The sequence below is a fragment of the Hyaena hyaena genome, unplaced genomic scaffold, assembly GCF_003009895.1.
Source record: "Hyaena hyaena isolate Hyena2069 unplaced genomic scaffold, ASM300989v1 scaffold_293, whole genome shotgun sequence".
Taxonomy (NCBI): Eukaryota; Metazoa; Chordata; class Mammalia; order Carnivora; family Hyaenidae; genus Hyaena; species Hyaena hyaena.
This window is the reverse complement of record NW_024080925.1, coordinates 167,240-180,964: the sequence shown is the minus strand read 5'-3', so window position 1 is coordinate 180,964 and position 13,725 is coordinate 167,240. Positions and strand designations below refer to the sequence as shown.

Genomic DNA, 13,725 nt, shown 5'->3' with positions numbered 1-13,725 from the left:
CTCATAAAAAAAAAAAAATTTAAAAAAAGATGATGAGATTTGAGCCAAGACTTGAAGGAGGTAAGAGAATTAGCTATATGGTTACCTGAGAAAGAAAAGTCTTTGCAAAGGTTCTGAAGCAGGAGTATATGTTCAAAGAATAGGAAGGTAGCCTATGGAAACAGGGAGAACAAAGGGAAAAGAAGTAGAACATAAAGTCAGTGGTGATAATGTCGGTCAGCTTATGTATGACTCTGTAAGCCGTGTTAAAAAAAATACAAAGTAGTCTTTATTCAGAGAGAAATGAGAGCCTTTAGAGTTTTTCAGCACAACAGTAACCTCAACTGACCTACATTTTAAAAAGCTAATTCTGGGGACGCCTGGGTGCCTCAGTCAGATAAGCATCTGATTCTTGATTTTGGCTCAGGTCACAATCTCACAGTTCTGGAGATTGAGCCCTGTGTCAGCCTTTGCACTGGCAGCGCAGAGCCTGCTTGGGATTCTCTCTCCTTCTCTCTTTACCTCTCCTCCTCTTGTGCATGCTCTCACTCTCTCAAAATGTATAAATAAACATAAAAAAAATAAATAAAAAGCAAATTCTAGCTGCTATGTTCAGAGTAGATTGTAGAGAAGAAGATTGAATTAGACAAGTTAGGAAATTATTGAAGTAATCCAGGGAGGGGGAAAATGATGGTGGCTTGAATGCAGATGGCAGCTGTATAGGTGGTGTCACGTGGTCAGATTCTGGAATTTTGAAAGTAGAACTATCATGGTTTCTGAGATTGAATGTGGCACATGAGAGGAGGTATCATGAAAGATTCTAAGGGTTTTGCCAAAGAAATTGGCAGGTTAAAGTTTCTTACTTTGAATTGGAGAAGACTATAGTGGAACAGGTTTGAGGATAAAAATTTGGTATTCTGGTTTTTTTTTTAAATGTTTTATTTCAGAAAGAGAGAGAGAGACAGCGTGAGCAGGGGAGGGTCAGAGAGAGAGGGAGATACAGAATCTGAAACAGGCTCCAGGCTCTGAGATGGCAGTCAGCACAGAGCCCAATGTGGGGCTTGAACCCATGAACCATGAGATCATGATCTGAGCCGAAGTCAGATGCTTAACTGACTAAGCCACCCAGGTGCCCCTGGTATTCTGTTTTGAGCACACTAATGTTGAAGTTTGCCTGTCAGACATCATGGGGCTTCACAGGCAGTGAGACAGAAGAGTATAATTGGAAAAGTGAGCTTTGGAAGAGATAAGCATTTGGAAGTTGTAAGCATACATGGATGCCTATTTAAAATCATGAAACCAAATGGGATCACCAAATGAGTGCTGAAGGGAAGAGAAAAGAGTAACAAATGAACCCTGTAACATTAGAGGTTGAGTGAAAAAACTTGAGCCAGCCAAGGTGCAACCAGAAAGACAGGGTCAAAACAAGAGGAATGCAGAAATTGCATCATGGAGAAGGAGTATTGAACTCATTGAGAGCTGTTGAAAGATCATGGAAGGTGTGGTCTGAGAAATAATGTACAGTTGGGGAATTCATTTCCTTTAGATTCCTCCAGACATTCATGTGGATGGTATCAAGATAAAATACGTGGTGCTACGAGAACACGAGTGTGCAGATATCAGTGGGTAGGAAAATCTATGCTAGTTCTGTAATGATTATTTCAGTTTTTTTTAGTGAGGAAGTAATCAAGGTCAACAGTGACAATAGGGGAGAAGATGTTGGAGGTTTGAGAAGTAAGGGGACCGTGTAAAGCAGTGGTCTAGAGTACTGGGAGGGTGGATGGACTAGGGAAATATGTTAAGATTGCTAGGGAGCTTTAAGGACTCATTTCAGTTTCATGGTCATGATAACTTCATGGATGCCTAAATTGTATGGTGTGAACAAGATGGTGTCGCTCATAAAGGACAACACTAGTTACTTTGTGGGTGGTATTTAAGTTGTGTTGTTTCTAGATGTTTATGTTTAGTGAGTAGCAACTGTTTTAAAGCAGTGAAGGGGCGCCTGGGTGGCTTAGTCGGTTAAGCGTCCGACTTTCGCTTAGGTCATGATCTCGCGGTTTGTGGGTTCGAGCCCCGCGTCGGGCTCTGTGCTGACTGCCAGCTCGGAGCCTGGAGCCTGTTTCAGTCTGTGACTCCCTCTCTCTCTGACCCTCCCCTGTTCATGCTGTCTCTCTCGTAGAAATAAATAAAACATTTAAAAAAAAAAATTAAAAAAAAAATAAATAAATAAAGCAGTGAAAAACAATTCTGAAAATGTATTTATTCTATTGTTTAATCTATAAAAATGGAAAGAAAATTATAAAAGAATCTAGGAGATGGTACCAAATGAAGAAGCACTTTTGGAGTTACAAAAATATATTTAATTTGCTACAGGTTAGGGTCCAGAGTTCTCAGGTAACTGTGTTTTATTACATTAAGCAGAACAGTTATGTTGCCATGGGTTGTGAGTGTTTACCATGTGCCAGTTACTAAATTGATCACTTTATGTTATTGAGGTCATTTAATTCTTACAATTTCCCAGTTAGGTAGGTTTTCTCATCCCAGGTTTAAGCATGAGAAACCTGTGGCTCATAGTAGTGGAAGTGACTTGACTAAAGGCAGGAGCTAGGAAGTGGCTGAGCTAAACTTTGATTCCGGTCTTGTCTAGTTCTAACACCTATGTTCTTAACTATACTACACTTTCTCCCCGTCTCATAAGCTTTTTATTACACTAACATAAGCTCACATTTGTCTTTATGGTTATATAAGTGATAACTGTCAAGACTTCCAAATCTATTGCATAAACCAAAAATCAAATGAGTTTAGTAATGCACCTTTGGCCTTTAAAGATGTGATTTTAGTTTTGGTTTACATAAAATTTAAATATTGTGGTGATGTATCAACTACCTAATAGATATTTTATATGTTGTCCAGTTAATACTTATCTATTTTTTCTGTTGCTCACATTCTATTTTTTTTATATTTTCATCTGATTCAGAATAATTTCCCAGTGTTATATAAACTTACATGTAGGATGTTTTCTTACTATAATGATTATAAAATACATGTGAAAATATTTATTATTATCACTAATAAAAATGAAGTCTTGACTTCTTCCTCTTTTATTGGATTTATGAGAGATATAAAGATACTGTATAACCATATATTTAATTTGATATTGTACAAGTAACAGCAGTGGGTTGCTTTTCAATCTTGAATTTGTATCTTTACAACTAATGTTCTTTACATTTTTGTCTTTTTATAATTTGATAAAAAAGATCAAATCAGATTTCAAATGTGATTAAACATAATTCAAATAATTCAGGCCAAATAAGAAATACAGACTTTAAAGATTTTTATACATAATTGGTAAGATAGCATATTATGTAATTAATGTAAATAGTAATGAGAAATTTAATCCAGTGTTAAAATTCATATTATTTGTTTACTTTTTAAGCTTATATAAATATTCATACTGTTGGATCATAGACATAATGTAACTGATTCCTAGACATGCTTAGTGCCTTGCTAAAGATAGACTTGCTATGTAGCTGGGTCTATAACCCAGCTCTCATGATATCAGTCCCTAGAATTATTTTAACAACCCATCTCCATAATGCTGATATTATTTTATTTTTTCTGTGTGTTGTCTGTTTGTTTATTCTGATGACTTGCCTTGAAGGCTTAAAGATTATAATTATGTAAATTTTTTATTGCTTCATCTGGACTTATGGAAAGAAGAGATTATTGCCAGTAGATATTTTTTTTTTTATGTTTTATTTATTTCTAGGAGAGAGAGAGAGAGACAGCGTGAGCAGGGGAGGGTCAGAGAGAGAGGGAGACACAGAATCTGAAGCAGGCTCCAGGCTCTGAGCTGGCAGTCAGCACAGAGCCCGACACGGGGCTCGAACCTACGAACCGCGAGATCATGTCCTAAGCGAAAGTCGGACGCTTAACCGACTAAGCCACCCAGGCACCCCTGCCAGTAGATATTTTTTAAGAAGAATTAGTTAACATAATTAAAAAACTTTTAGTTGCCTGTTTTAGTAGATGTTTTTGGTTGTAGGTTAGTCTTTAGAACTATTTTTAAATGTTATCTACTTATATCTCTTTGTCTTTCCCTTACTTAAAGACCAAGACATTTGGAGGAGGTGGTGGTGGTGCTAGAAGTAATCTCAACATGAGTGCTGCTGGTAATCGAAACAGAGAAATTTTACAAAAAGAAAAGTCAGCCAAATCTGAAGGGAAACATGAAGGTGTCTATAGAGAACTGGTAAGGCTAAAGACTCATCCACAAAATTAATGTGTTCTTTCTCACCTGGATGATTTTGTGTTCTTTCTCGTAACCACCACTGGCTTTATACAGTGTGTGATGAATAGACTTTACAACTCTAAGAAGGCTTTTGTTAAGGATTATAATAAACTTCTGGAACATCTAGATTGTTTGAAAAATAATTTACTTAAAACCTCCATCTTAAATTTCTAATGTCTGAATAATGTCTTTTGGAATAGATTGATAAAAAGCCATCCAATTTAATAAAGGACATTTAATGGAGATTATTTTCTATAAGATGAAGCCGCAGGAACATTCTTCCCCTTCCCTTCTCCACATCTTTCTCAAATTTTGTCTGAAATGATTTTGTTTTGTTCTGTTTCACTCTTTGGAAAAAATATGTTAGAACAAATAAATGTATATTATGGTCTCATTTGCAAAATATACATGGATTTTTAAGATAAATGATAGAAGTCAGAGTTATTTCTGGTATGCTGCAGTGTTCTCAGGTATAAGAGAACTGACAAGAATTCTTTTTTCTCTGCCTTTAGAAGTTGAATGACTTTAGATGATTTTATCTCTAGAGTAGAGGATACTAAGACTGGCTTAAATAATAGGGATTTATTATTTTACATAACTAGAAATTCAGAAGTAGACGGTTACAAAGGTTGATAAATTCAGCAGCATAACAATGTTGGAGCTCTGGTGAGCATCTCTGTGATTTTTTAACTTTCTTCTCAGCCTTACAGGATTCTCCATGTATTAAATCTTCACACAGAAAATTCAAAGGCAAGAAGGAAAGGGTGTAGGTCTATTTTATCAGACAGAAAGATATTTTCTGAAATCTCCAGAAAATTTCATTTATGCCTTATTGACTAGAGCTAGGTCACATGTCCACTTCTAAATCAGTCATTGGCCAGGGAGAACTATGGGCCAGGCTGTCTCTTCCTTGAACATAGGACCATTTCATTCTTTTAAAAAAAGTCAGTTTTCATGTGGTAGATACAGTGAGCTGAAAAAATATGGTCCCTAATTCAAGAAGCTGTCAAACTTCAGTCAACTGAAAATACTTCTCCAGGGATGTCTTGCCATGGAACATCAGAGACCAGCAATTTGGGGTTGTGGCAAGGATTAAACATATGAAGGGAGTGATGTTACAAGGATGGCGGAGTCGAGAGCTCCAGGAATTGGCCTCTCCACCCAAACAACTAGAGCTGACAAGTACTCACTAAAGCAATGGTTTTAGAATTCTGAAGGCTGGTAGTCAAATACTTGAAGATCCAGAACACTGAGTGATGAAGAAAGAGGATAATGGAACAGAGACTTCAGTGATCACATACCACAAAGAATATAATCCTTGCAAAGAAAGTTTGGAAAAGCCACTACACAAACCTACAACAGCAGCTTTCATCAAGTAACAATAGCAATCCCTGTGGAGGAGGGAGAACCTGGTATCCAAAAATGCTGCCATTATAGTATTCAAAATGTTCTGTTCTCAACCAAAAAGAAATTACAAAGCATACCAAAAAACAGCAAAGTATGACCTGTTCATAGGAAAAAAAAAAAAAAAGAAAATTGACAGGAACCTTCCCTGAAGAATCCCAGGCACTGGGCTAACTAAACAAAGACTTTAAATGCACTATCTTAAATATGCTCAAAGGTCTGAAGAGAAATGTTGACAATGAAAAGAAATCAGGAGAACAATATATGAACAAGTAGAGAATATCAGTAAAGAGATAGATTTTATTAAAAAAAAAAAGAAGAAGAAGAAGAAGAAACAGAATTTCTGGAGCAGAAAAGTACGGTAACTGAAATGAAAAATTAGCAGATTCAACATCAGACTAGAACAGCCAGAGGAAAGAATCAGTGAACTCTGATATAGGGCAATAGAAATTACCCAGTCTACGATGCAGAAAGAGAAAAGAGTGAAGAAAAAAAGAGGATATGGGACCGATGGGATACCATCAAGAAATTTGTTTATGGGGTATGTTTATGTTACTTAAGAAGTTCTTGACTTCTACTCAGCTCTGGATTTTTCAAGGAGATTTTGGTTTCTGGCATTTTAAAGTAGATTTTCCTATTTGAGGTACAGGCTATAGAAGCATCATAGATAGTATTGCTAATGAATATAGAAAGAATACTGGAACAGAGAGAGTAAAAAAAATAAAACTACTGAGATAGCACCATTTTGTTAGCTTCAATTTATACTTTGTACTTGTGGAGAAGTGACTCTTTAGGATATAAAGGTATCAGGCAAGAAAAATTTTCAGTAGGTGGTTTTCACCATTTTATTTTCAGAAGCTTTATTCTGACATATACGACTTTCTTTCTTTGTCTTTCATTCATTCATTCACTCATTTGTAACAGTAGTTGTGAAGTCAGAAGGTACTTGGGGCACAACCCCACATATCATACAGAATTTTCCTTGACTATTGGTATGAACAAACAGCAAGTGGATGTTGTATTAATATGACATTTTTTTATGTAAGCAAGAATATAATTTTTAGTTAAAAAACAGTATACATGGGGTGCCTGGGCAGCTCAGTTGGTTAAGTGTCCGACTCTTTGTTTCAGCTCAGGTCATGATCTCACGGTTGATGAGTTCGAGCCCTGCATTGAACTCTGTACTGACAGCATGGAGCCTGCCTGAGATTTTGTCGCTCCCTCTCTCTCTGCCCCTCCTCCACTCTCTCTGTCTCTCAAAATAAACAAACTTTAAAAAAAAAAGATGAAAAAACCCAGTATACGTATACTTAAAAACGTATACCTTGCTTATTTATTGGCCATTAGTGTAGTTTTGTTCTTAATTTCTTACAGGTTGATGAGAGGGCTCTGAAACACATAACAGAAATGGGCTTCAGTAAAGAAGCATCGAGGCAAGCTCTTATGGATAACGGCAACAACTTAGAAGCAGCACTGAATGTACTTCTTAACAGCAATAAAAGCAAACCTGTTACAGGTCCACCTCTGAGAGGTAGAATTCATTAAGCAGTGTACCAGATAGCATTGTTTGTTTTTCCAGCTGAGGTTTTGGGGGGGTTGGGGAGGACTGTGGTAAGTGAAAGGAGCATCAGTTTGAGAATCACAGAGACTTGTGCAAGTTCCTCCAACTCTCTTTGTCTTCATCTTTATGTAAAGTAGGTCTGATAATACCTTATTTAACAGGGTTGTTATAAGTAATAGAGAAAATATGGTATAAAGTGAGAAGTTCTATTAATTATTTTTAGAACTATGCCCGTTATATAAGTGACTAGTCTGTAAAGTTTTTAAAATTAACAAACATGACTTTTAGTTAGTGTTATTCTTTGGTCATTCAGGCCTTAATCCTTTATTCTTTTAAAGGCTCAGTGGCTAAAGAAAAATTTTATAAAAGTGACTTTTTTCTCTTAAAAGATAATTTACATGAACAAAGTCAAATTCCAAGATTTGACTTTGGAGGACTAAAGGTGCTAGTTAATATAATCATAGGTGACTGATGATTATGTTTTAGTATATTTTCTCCTTCTGTTTTTGCATGTACAATAAATATGTCTTGCTTTACTTTCAGGTAAAGGAAAAGGCAGGGGGAGAATAAGATCTGAAGAGGAGGAGGAGCTGGGAAATGCAAGGCCATCAGCACCAAGCACGTTATTTGATTTCCTGGAGTCTAAAATGGGGACTTTGAGTGTGGAAGGTAGGCTACCTTAAAATAGATTTCTTTTTTTTTCTAATCTTTATTAATTTTGAGAGAGAGAGAGAACAGGGGAGGGGTAGAGAGGGAAAGAGAGAATCCCGAGCAGGGTCTGCGCCGTCAGCACAGAGCCCAACATGAGGTTCAAACTCACGAACCGTGAGATCATGACCTGACCTAAAATCAAAAGTTGGACGCTTAACAAACTGAGCCACCCAGTTGTGCATAGAGTAGATTTCTTTTAAAAAGACCAAACTTTATTTGGAATTGTACCCAAAAAAATTTAATGAAACAACTGACATACTAACTTCTATTCTGAGTGTTATAAATTAAAATTTTTAAATTACAAATTTACTGTTTATCAGAAGTACAGAACAAAATTTTTAATTGTTACACTCTGAAAATATAGCTTATTTTGCCCTCTAACTCTATGATAGGTAATATTGCCAAACTCTTTCCGCCAACTTCACTAGGTAACAGATTTAGCTATGGAAACGGGTTGTTATGTAAGAGAATTTTTAAAAATTAAAAAAAAATTTTTTAAATTTATTTCTGGGGGGGGGGAGAGACAGAGAGACCACATGAATAGGGGAGGGTCAGAGAGAGAGGGAGATATAGAACCTGAAACAGGCTCCAGGCTCTGAGCTGGCTGTCAGCATAGAGCCCGATGCGAGGCTCAAACCCATGAACCATGAGATCATGACCTGAGCTGAAGTTGGACCCTTAACCGACTGAGCCATCCAGGCGCCCCGAGAATTTATTATTATATAATCTTATCTGACACTTTGACTGTCAAATTGGCCCATCTCTTCTTTCTCCACATATTACACATTATGTGGAAATATTCAAACAATGAGTGATTTTGCTACCATAATATGACATATTCCTTAATATGACATATTTTAGTGATTAACATAAATACTGAAAAGATAAAGTATGCTACATGTATATCTTTTTTCTAAGCACAGATATAGTATTTTCTAAAATAGTATGTTTTTAAAATATGATTCCAAAACATTAGGGAAATAACTCTTTTTCTTTTAAATTTATTATTTATTTAAGAGAGAGAGCACAAGCATGAGCAAAAGATGGGCAGAGAGAGGAGTGGGAGGGGAGAGAGAGAGAAAGAGGGAGAATCCCAAGCAGGCTCAGCACTCTGCAGTGAGCCCAACACAGGGCTGGATCTCATGATTGTGAGATCATGAGTCAATTTTTTAACCAAGTGAGTCACCCAGGTACCCCAGGGAGATACACTTTTAAATTCAGTTTTCTCTTTAAGTTTTAATTTAAAAAAAGATTGGAGATAAAATGCTATGATAACAAATTTGAAATGCCCAGATTTCATGAAAATGGAAGCTCATTGCTAGATTATATAGAAAAGGCAATGTGTTTTGAAAAAGTGTTTGATGTAGGTGAGACTTTGTTAGCACACATTTAACAGCAATGGTTTCTTGGTTGTAAAAAAATAATGTATTGGTTTTCCATTGCTGTTTAATGAATTACCACAGATTTGGTGGTACATTGTTTTACAATGTAAATTTATTATCTCATAGTTTCTGTGGGTCAGGAATCCAGGCAAACTTAGTTGGGACCTTTGGTCAAGATTTCACATCCTGAAATCAGTATTTCAGTTGGGGCTATGACCTTGGCTGAGGCTTGAGCTTCTCTCATAAACTCACTGGTTGTTAGCAAAATTCAGATCCTTGTAGATTAAGAGCAAAGTCCCCATTTTCTTGCTTGATGTTGCCTGGGGTGTGCTTTCAGCTCCTGCAAGCTCTGAGGTTCTTGCTGCCCAACCCCCTCGGCAGGCAGCTCCCATCATGTTTGTTTGCTTCTGTAAAGTCAGCAAAAGAATCTCTGCTGCTTCCTCAAATCTCTGACTCCTGATACTTTTGTCCCAACTTCCTTTATACTCTCCCAGTCAGAACTCTGGTGATTTTCTTTTGTCCTTCTGTCTCTCTACATTTGCTTTTGATGGCTGCAGTGTCTCCTAAATCATAATGAGGCTGAGACAGAATAGTAATTTAACTGTGACCCATGTGCCTATAATGCTTCAGTTCTCAGAGAACATACTCTATACCAATAAAATGAAACAATATTAGCATTCCATTTGGAAAAAGGCATCAAAGTTAAATAAGATACATGATGTGGATACTACACTCAGAAACAAACGTCAGTGTCTTCTAAGAAGACAGAATTTATGAAGTCATCTGGTAATACAGGTTATTCTGTTAGTAGATGTGTTTTATTTATGTCACTGCTGTTAATATGACATAGAATCTGCTAGCACATGAGAAAAATATGGACTTCATAATCATAATATTCTAGATCCTTGGCTTTCACAAGGAGTATAATCTGACCATCAGACATGTCTGTGGAGGGATATTGGATCAAGGACAGGCCAAGTAGAGGGAGCTCTGAGCATCCAGGCTTGGAGGCATCACAACACTAGTCCCCTGTCTTTGGGACAGTGTAGGAGAGGTAGGGCCAGAGGGCCAGAGATGGAAGCAGTAAGCTGGGTCAGATCAAGAGCATTTTGTCCTAAGGAGTTTTTATTTTATCTAGATGGCACTGCAAAGCTGTGACAGCTGTGAAACTTCATTGTGAGAACAATGAAGTTTGTTTAGTGCTTTCAGGCAAAATTTTTTTTGTGTGTCTGTAAGGGGGAAAATAGGATTGAGACTGAAGTGAGACTGCATTACAAGAGCTCCGAGAAAATCTTCATTCAATAGATGTATTTTATGTAGTCTTTATTTGTGCCAGGTCTATGGTAAGTGGTGGGAATACAGAATATAATAAAATAGCTCTTTCAGAACATTTGGGGAAATACAGGAATCTTGTAGCTCTTGCTCCAAAGAAGCTTACTATCTAGTTTGTGAGACAGAAGAAACCACAAACTGAAGGGACATAGAAATATTGTTATTTACTTAGTGTAAACAACCCTGAATAGCATATAAAAGCTTAGCAGAGGCGGTTTTGCAATACAGTAATCAGATTTGATTTATATTTGTCCAGGCACACTTTGGAGACATTGCAGGCTCAGCTCCAGACCGCCAGAATAATGCGTATATTATAATAAAGTGAATATTGCAATAAAGTGGACAAAATAGTTTTTAAAAATTTTTCAACCCATATAGAAGTTATGTTTACACTATACCATAGACTATTAAATGTGCGATTGCTCTGTGCCTAAAGAACAATGTACATACCTTGATTAAAAAACACTTTAGTACTAAAAAGTGTTAACCATCGCCTGAGCTTTCAGAAAGTCATAATCTCTGATGATAGATCACCAAAACAAATATAATAATAAATTTGAAATATTGTGCCAATTATGTGACATGGACATGAAGTGAGCAGTGCTGTTGGAAAAAAAAAATGACACCAGTAGGCTTGTTGGACACAAGGTTGCCCCAGACCTTCAAATTTGTAAAAAATGTAGTATCTGTGAAGCACAATAAAATAGGTATGCCTGTAATCTGTCATACTTAATCCTTTATTTCAAAGTTTTAGTGCCAAAATAAGACCAACTAGTTATCTTGAATGGCTAGGAAATACTTTAATCACACAGACTTGGAAATACTGTTTGGTTTAATATGTTTCTTTTTTTTAATTTTTTAAAATGTTTTATTTATTTCTGAGAGAGAGAGACAGCGTGAACAGGGGAGGATCAGAGAGAGAGGGAGACACAGAATCTGAAACAGGCTCCAGACTCTGAGCTGTCAGCAGAGTCTGATGGGAGGCTCGAACCCACAAACTGTGAGATCATGACCTGAGCTGAAGTTGGATGCTTAACCAACTGAGCCACCCAGGCGCCCCAGTTTAATATGTTTTAAATGTTTGTCTGACCAGAGGCTGGTTCTGTCAGTAGCAACTCTTCTGACCCTAAATTTTTTCTTTGATGATGTTGACATCATTCATAAGAGATTGATCATAACACATGACCACAAACAGCTGGACAATAAAATGATGTGTATATATACGGACGATTATTGTGCTTGTAGATGTTTCTTATATTGTCCTGGCTCTGCCTTCATGTAATGCTATTCCAATGAAGGTGACAGAATAGATGTGAATGCTCTGTGTGGTTGCCCTCACTGTTACTCTTTATCTCATTAAACTCGCTCAGTACCACCACAGTTTTCTTAGGTGAACTGGGGTTCATAGTAAAATAAATGGATGAGGCAAACAACTGAATTGTTTTTCTGCTCATTTTATGGTTTTATGGGGTTTTTAAATTGGAAATAAAACCTAACATAACTTTTTACTTTCATAAAATTGAATCTCTACATTGGTCTTCTCTCAGAATTTGGTCATTGTTCCATAAATCTATGTTCTAAAATTAACTCGTCTTTGATGGGAGAAAACATTGGCCATTTTCCTAAAGAAAATCTAGAAGGCTTTTCAGGATGCAGTCTCCATAAGGTTTCATGGTTGAATGCCTACGGACAGCTAATAAAAAACATTAAGATCTTACAGTTTTAATGTCCAAAACATTGGTGTCATTATCTGGGTCTGTTACAGTCCCAGACTGATTATAAAGAAATAATCATGATTCAGTGATACATATAGCTGAGGTTTTTACATTTTTGTTTCTAGTTTCATTGAATAATCAAATCTTTTTTGCTTCTATGTTTTGTATCATATGAGCTGTCTGAGGATTTTGTTTAATGTTAGTACCCTAGAAATTGTCTTTTAACTGAGTAAATAAATGTCGACCTGGATGGACTTCTTATTATCATATCAGATTCTGTGTAATGTGTCAGGTTCATGGGGAAAAAAAAATCCATCCTTTAAGAATGAATTACTGACAAATTTAAGGCAGGTTAGTAACACCTCTACTTTCATATTATATCATATATTTTTGTCTAAAAGGGTGCTATCATTTTTTTATTCTAATTTTTTAAAACTTCCATCAAAGGTCATTGATCATCACATGTACTTAGAGATATTTTTCTTAACATTAACTTCTTGTTGTATCTTTAAATTGGAATCAAACATAATTCTAATTGACATTTTTATCAGTATTCTGAAAAAAATGAAGTTGGATTACTTTGTTTTCTGAGAGTAATCACTAATTAAAGTGTTTCTCTGTGATATGTAATGACTTGATGTCAACTTGGGAAGATTTAATTGATCAGTTTGTGATAAGGTCATTTTCCAAAAGGCTCTTGTATATAGATTTTTTTAAATTTGGTTTTACAAACTAGACATTATAATTGGTGGCTAGATTATCAAGCCAACTTTCAAAAATCAATTTTTGTGTCATCGTATACTTTATCAATATATCACCTGTGATACATAACTACCACTTAAATCAATGTCCATTGGGAATATGTATTTTAAATTTCAACTTGAGACAGAAAGAATAGGTTTGATTCTTTGGATTATTATGGAAGATTAGGTTGGCCAGAGATGAGAGTAGGAATACCTTGAGACAATAACTTTACTGTTTTAACTTTCTACATCTGAATAAGACCAAGATAACCTTAATTTGTTCTGAATGGGGAACAAAAGACATTGTGAGACTAGTGGACAAAGTAACTCTCTTACATTTCTATGTATCTACTATTCCCTCTTTTGTATAGCCTAGTCTATATGTTAATCAATTTTATTTCTTCATATTTTGCATCAGAAGTTTAGATAGCAGAATAAAGAATATAACATAGTCATATGCTGAGTAAACGCTTTGAAAAATATGAAGAACATTCAAGTAGAGATATTTTTATGAAAAGGATAAGATGTAAATTTAACAAATATAAGAACGAAGAGCTCATCCAACATTTATAAATGTTCATAGAGTTCTGTAATTCCTCAAGAAGCA

The 13,725-nt window shown here is 35.9% G+C and overlaps 1 protein-coding gene across 6 annotated transcripts in view; it reads left to right on the top strand.

The window, feature by feature from the left end:
* The window catches only part of TDRD3 (tudor domain containing 3), a 165,092-nt gene that overhangs the window by 94,614 nt on the left and 56,753 nt on the right, over positions 1–13,725 (top strand). For all 6 annotated transcript variants that reach the window (XM_039247281.1, XM_039247278.1, XM_039247280.1 and 3 more), the window contains exons 8-10: positions 4,091–4,231; positions 7,049–7,205; positions 7,779–7,904. In XM_039247281.1, the coding sequence (XP_039103212.1) occupies positions 4,091–4,231; positions 7,049–7,205; positions 7,779–7,904 (424 nt within the window). The remainder of the gene's footprint in view (positions 1–4,090; positions 4,232–7,048; positions 7,206–7,778; positions 7,905–13,725) is intronic.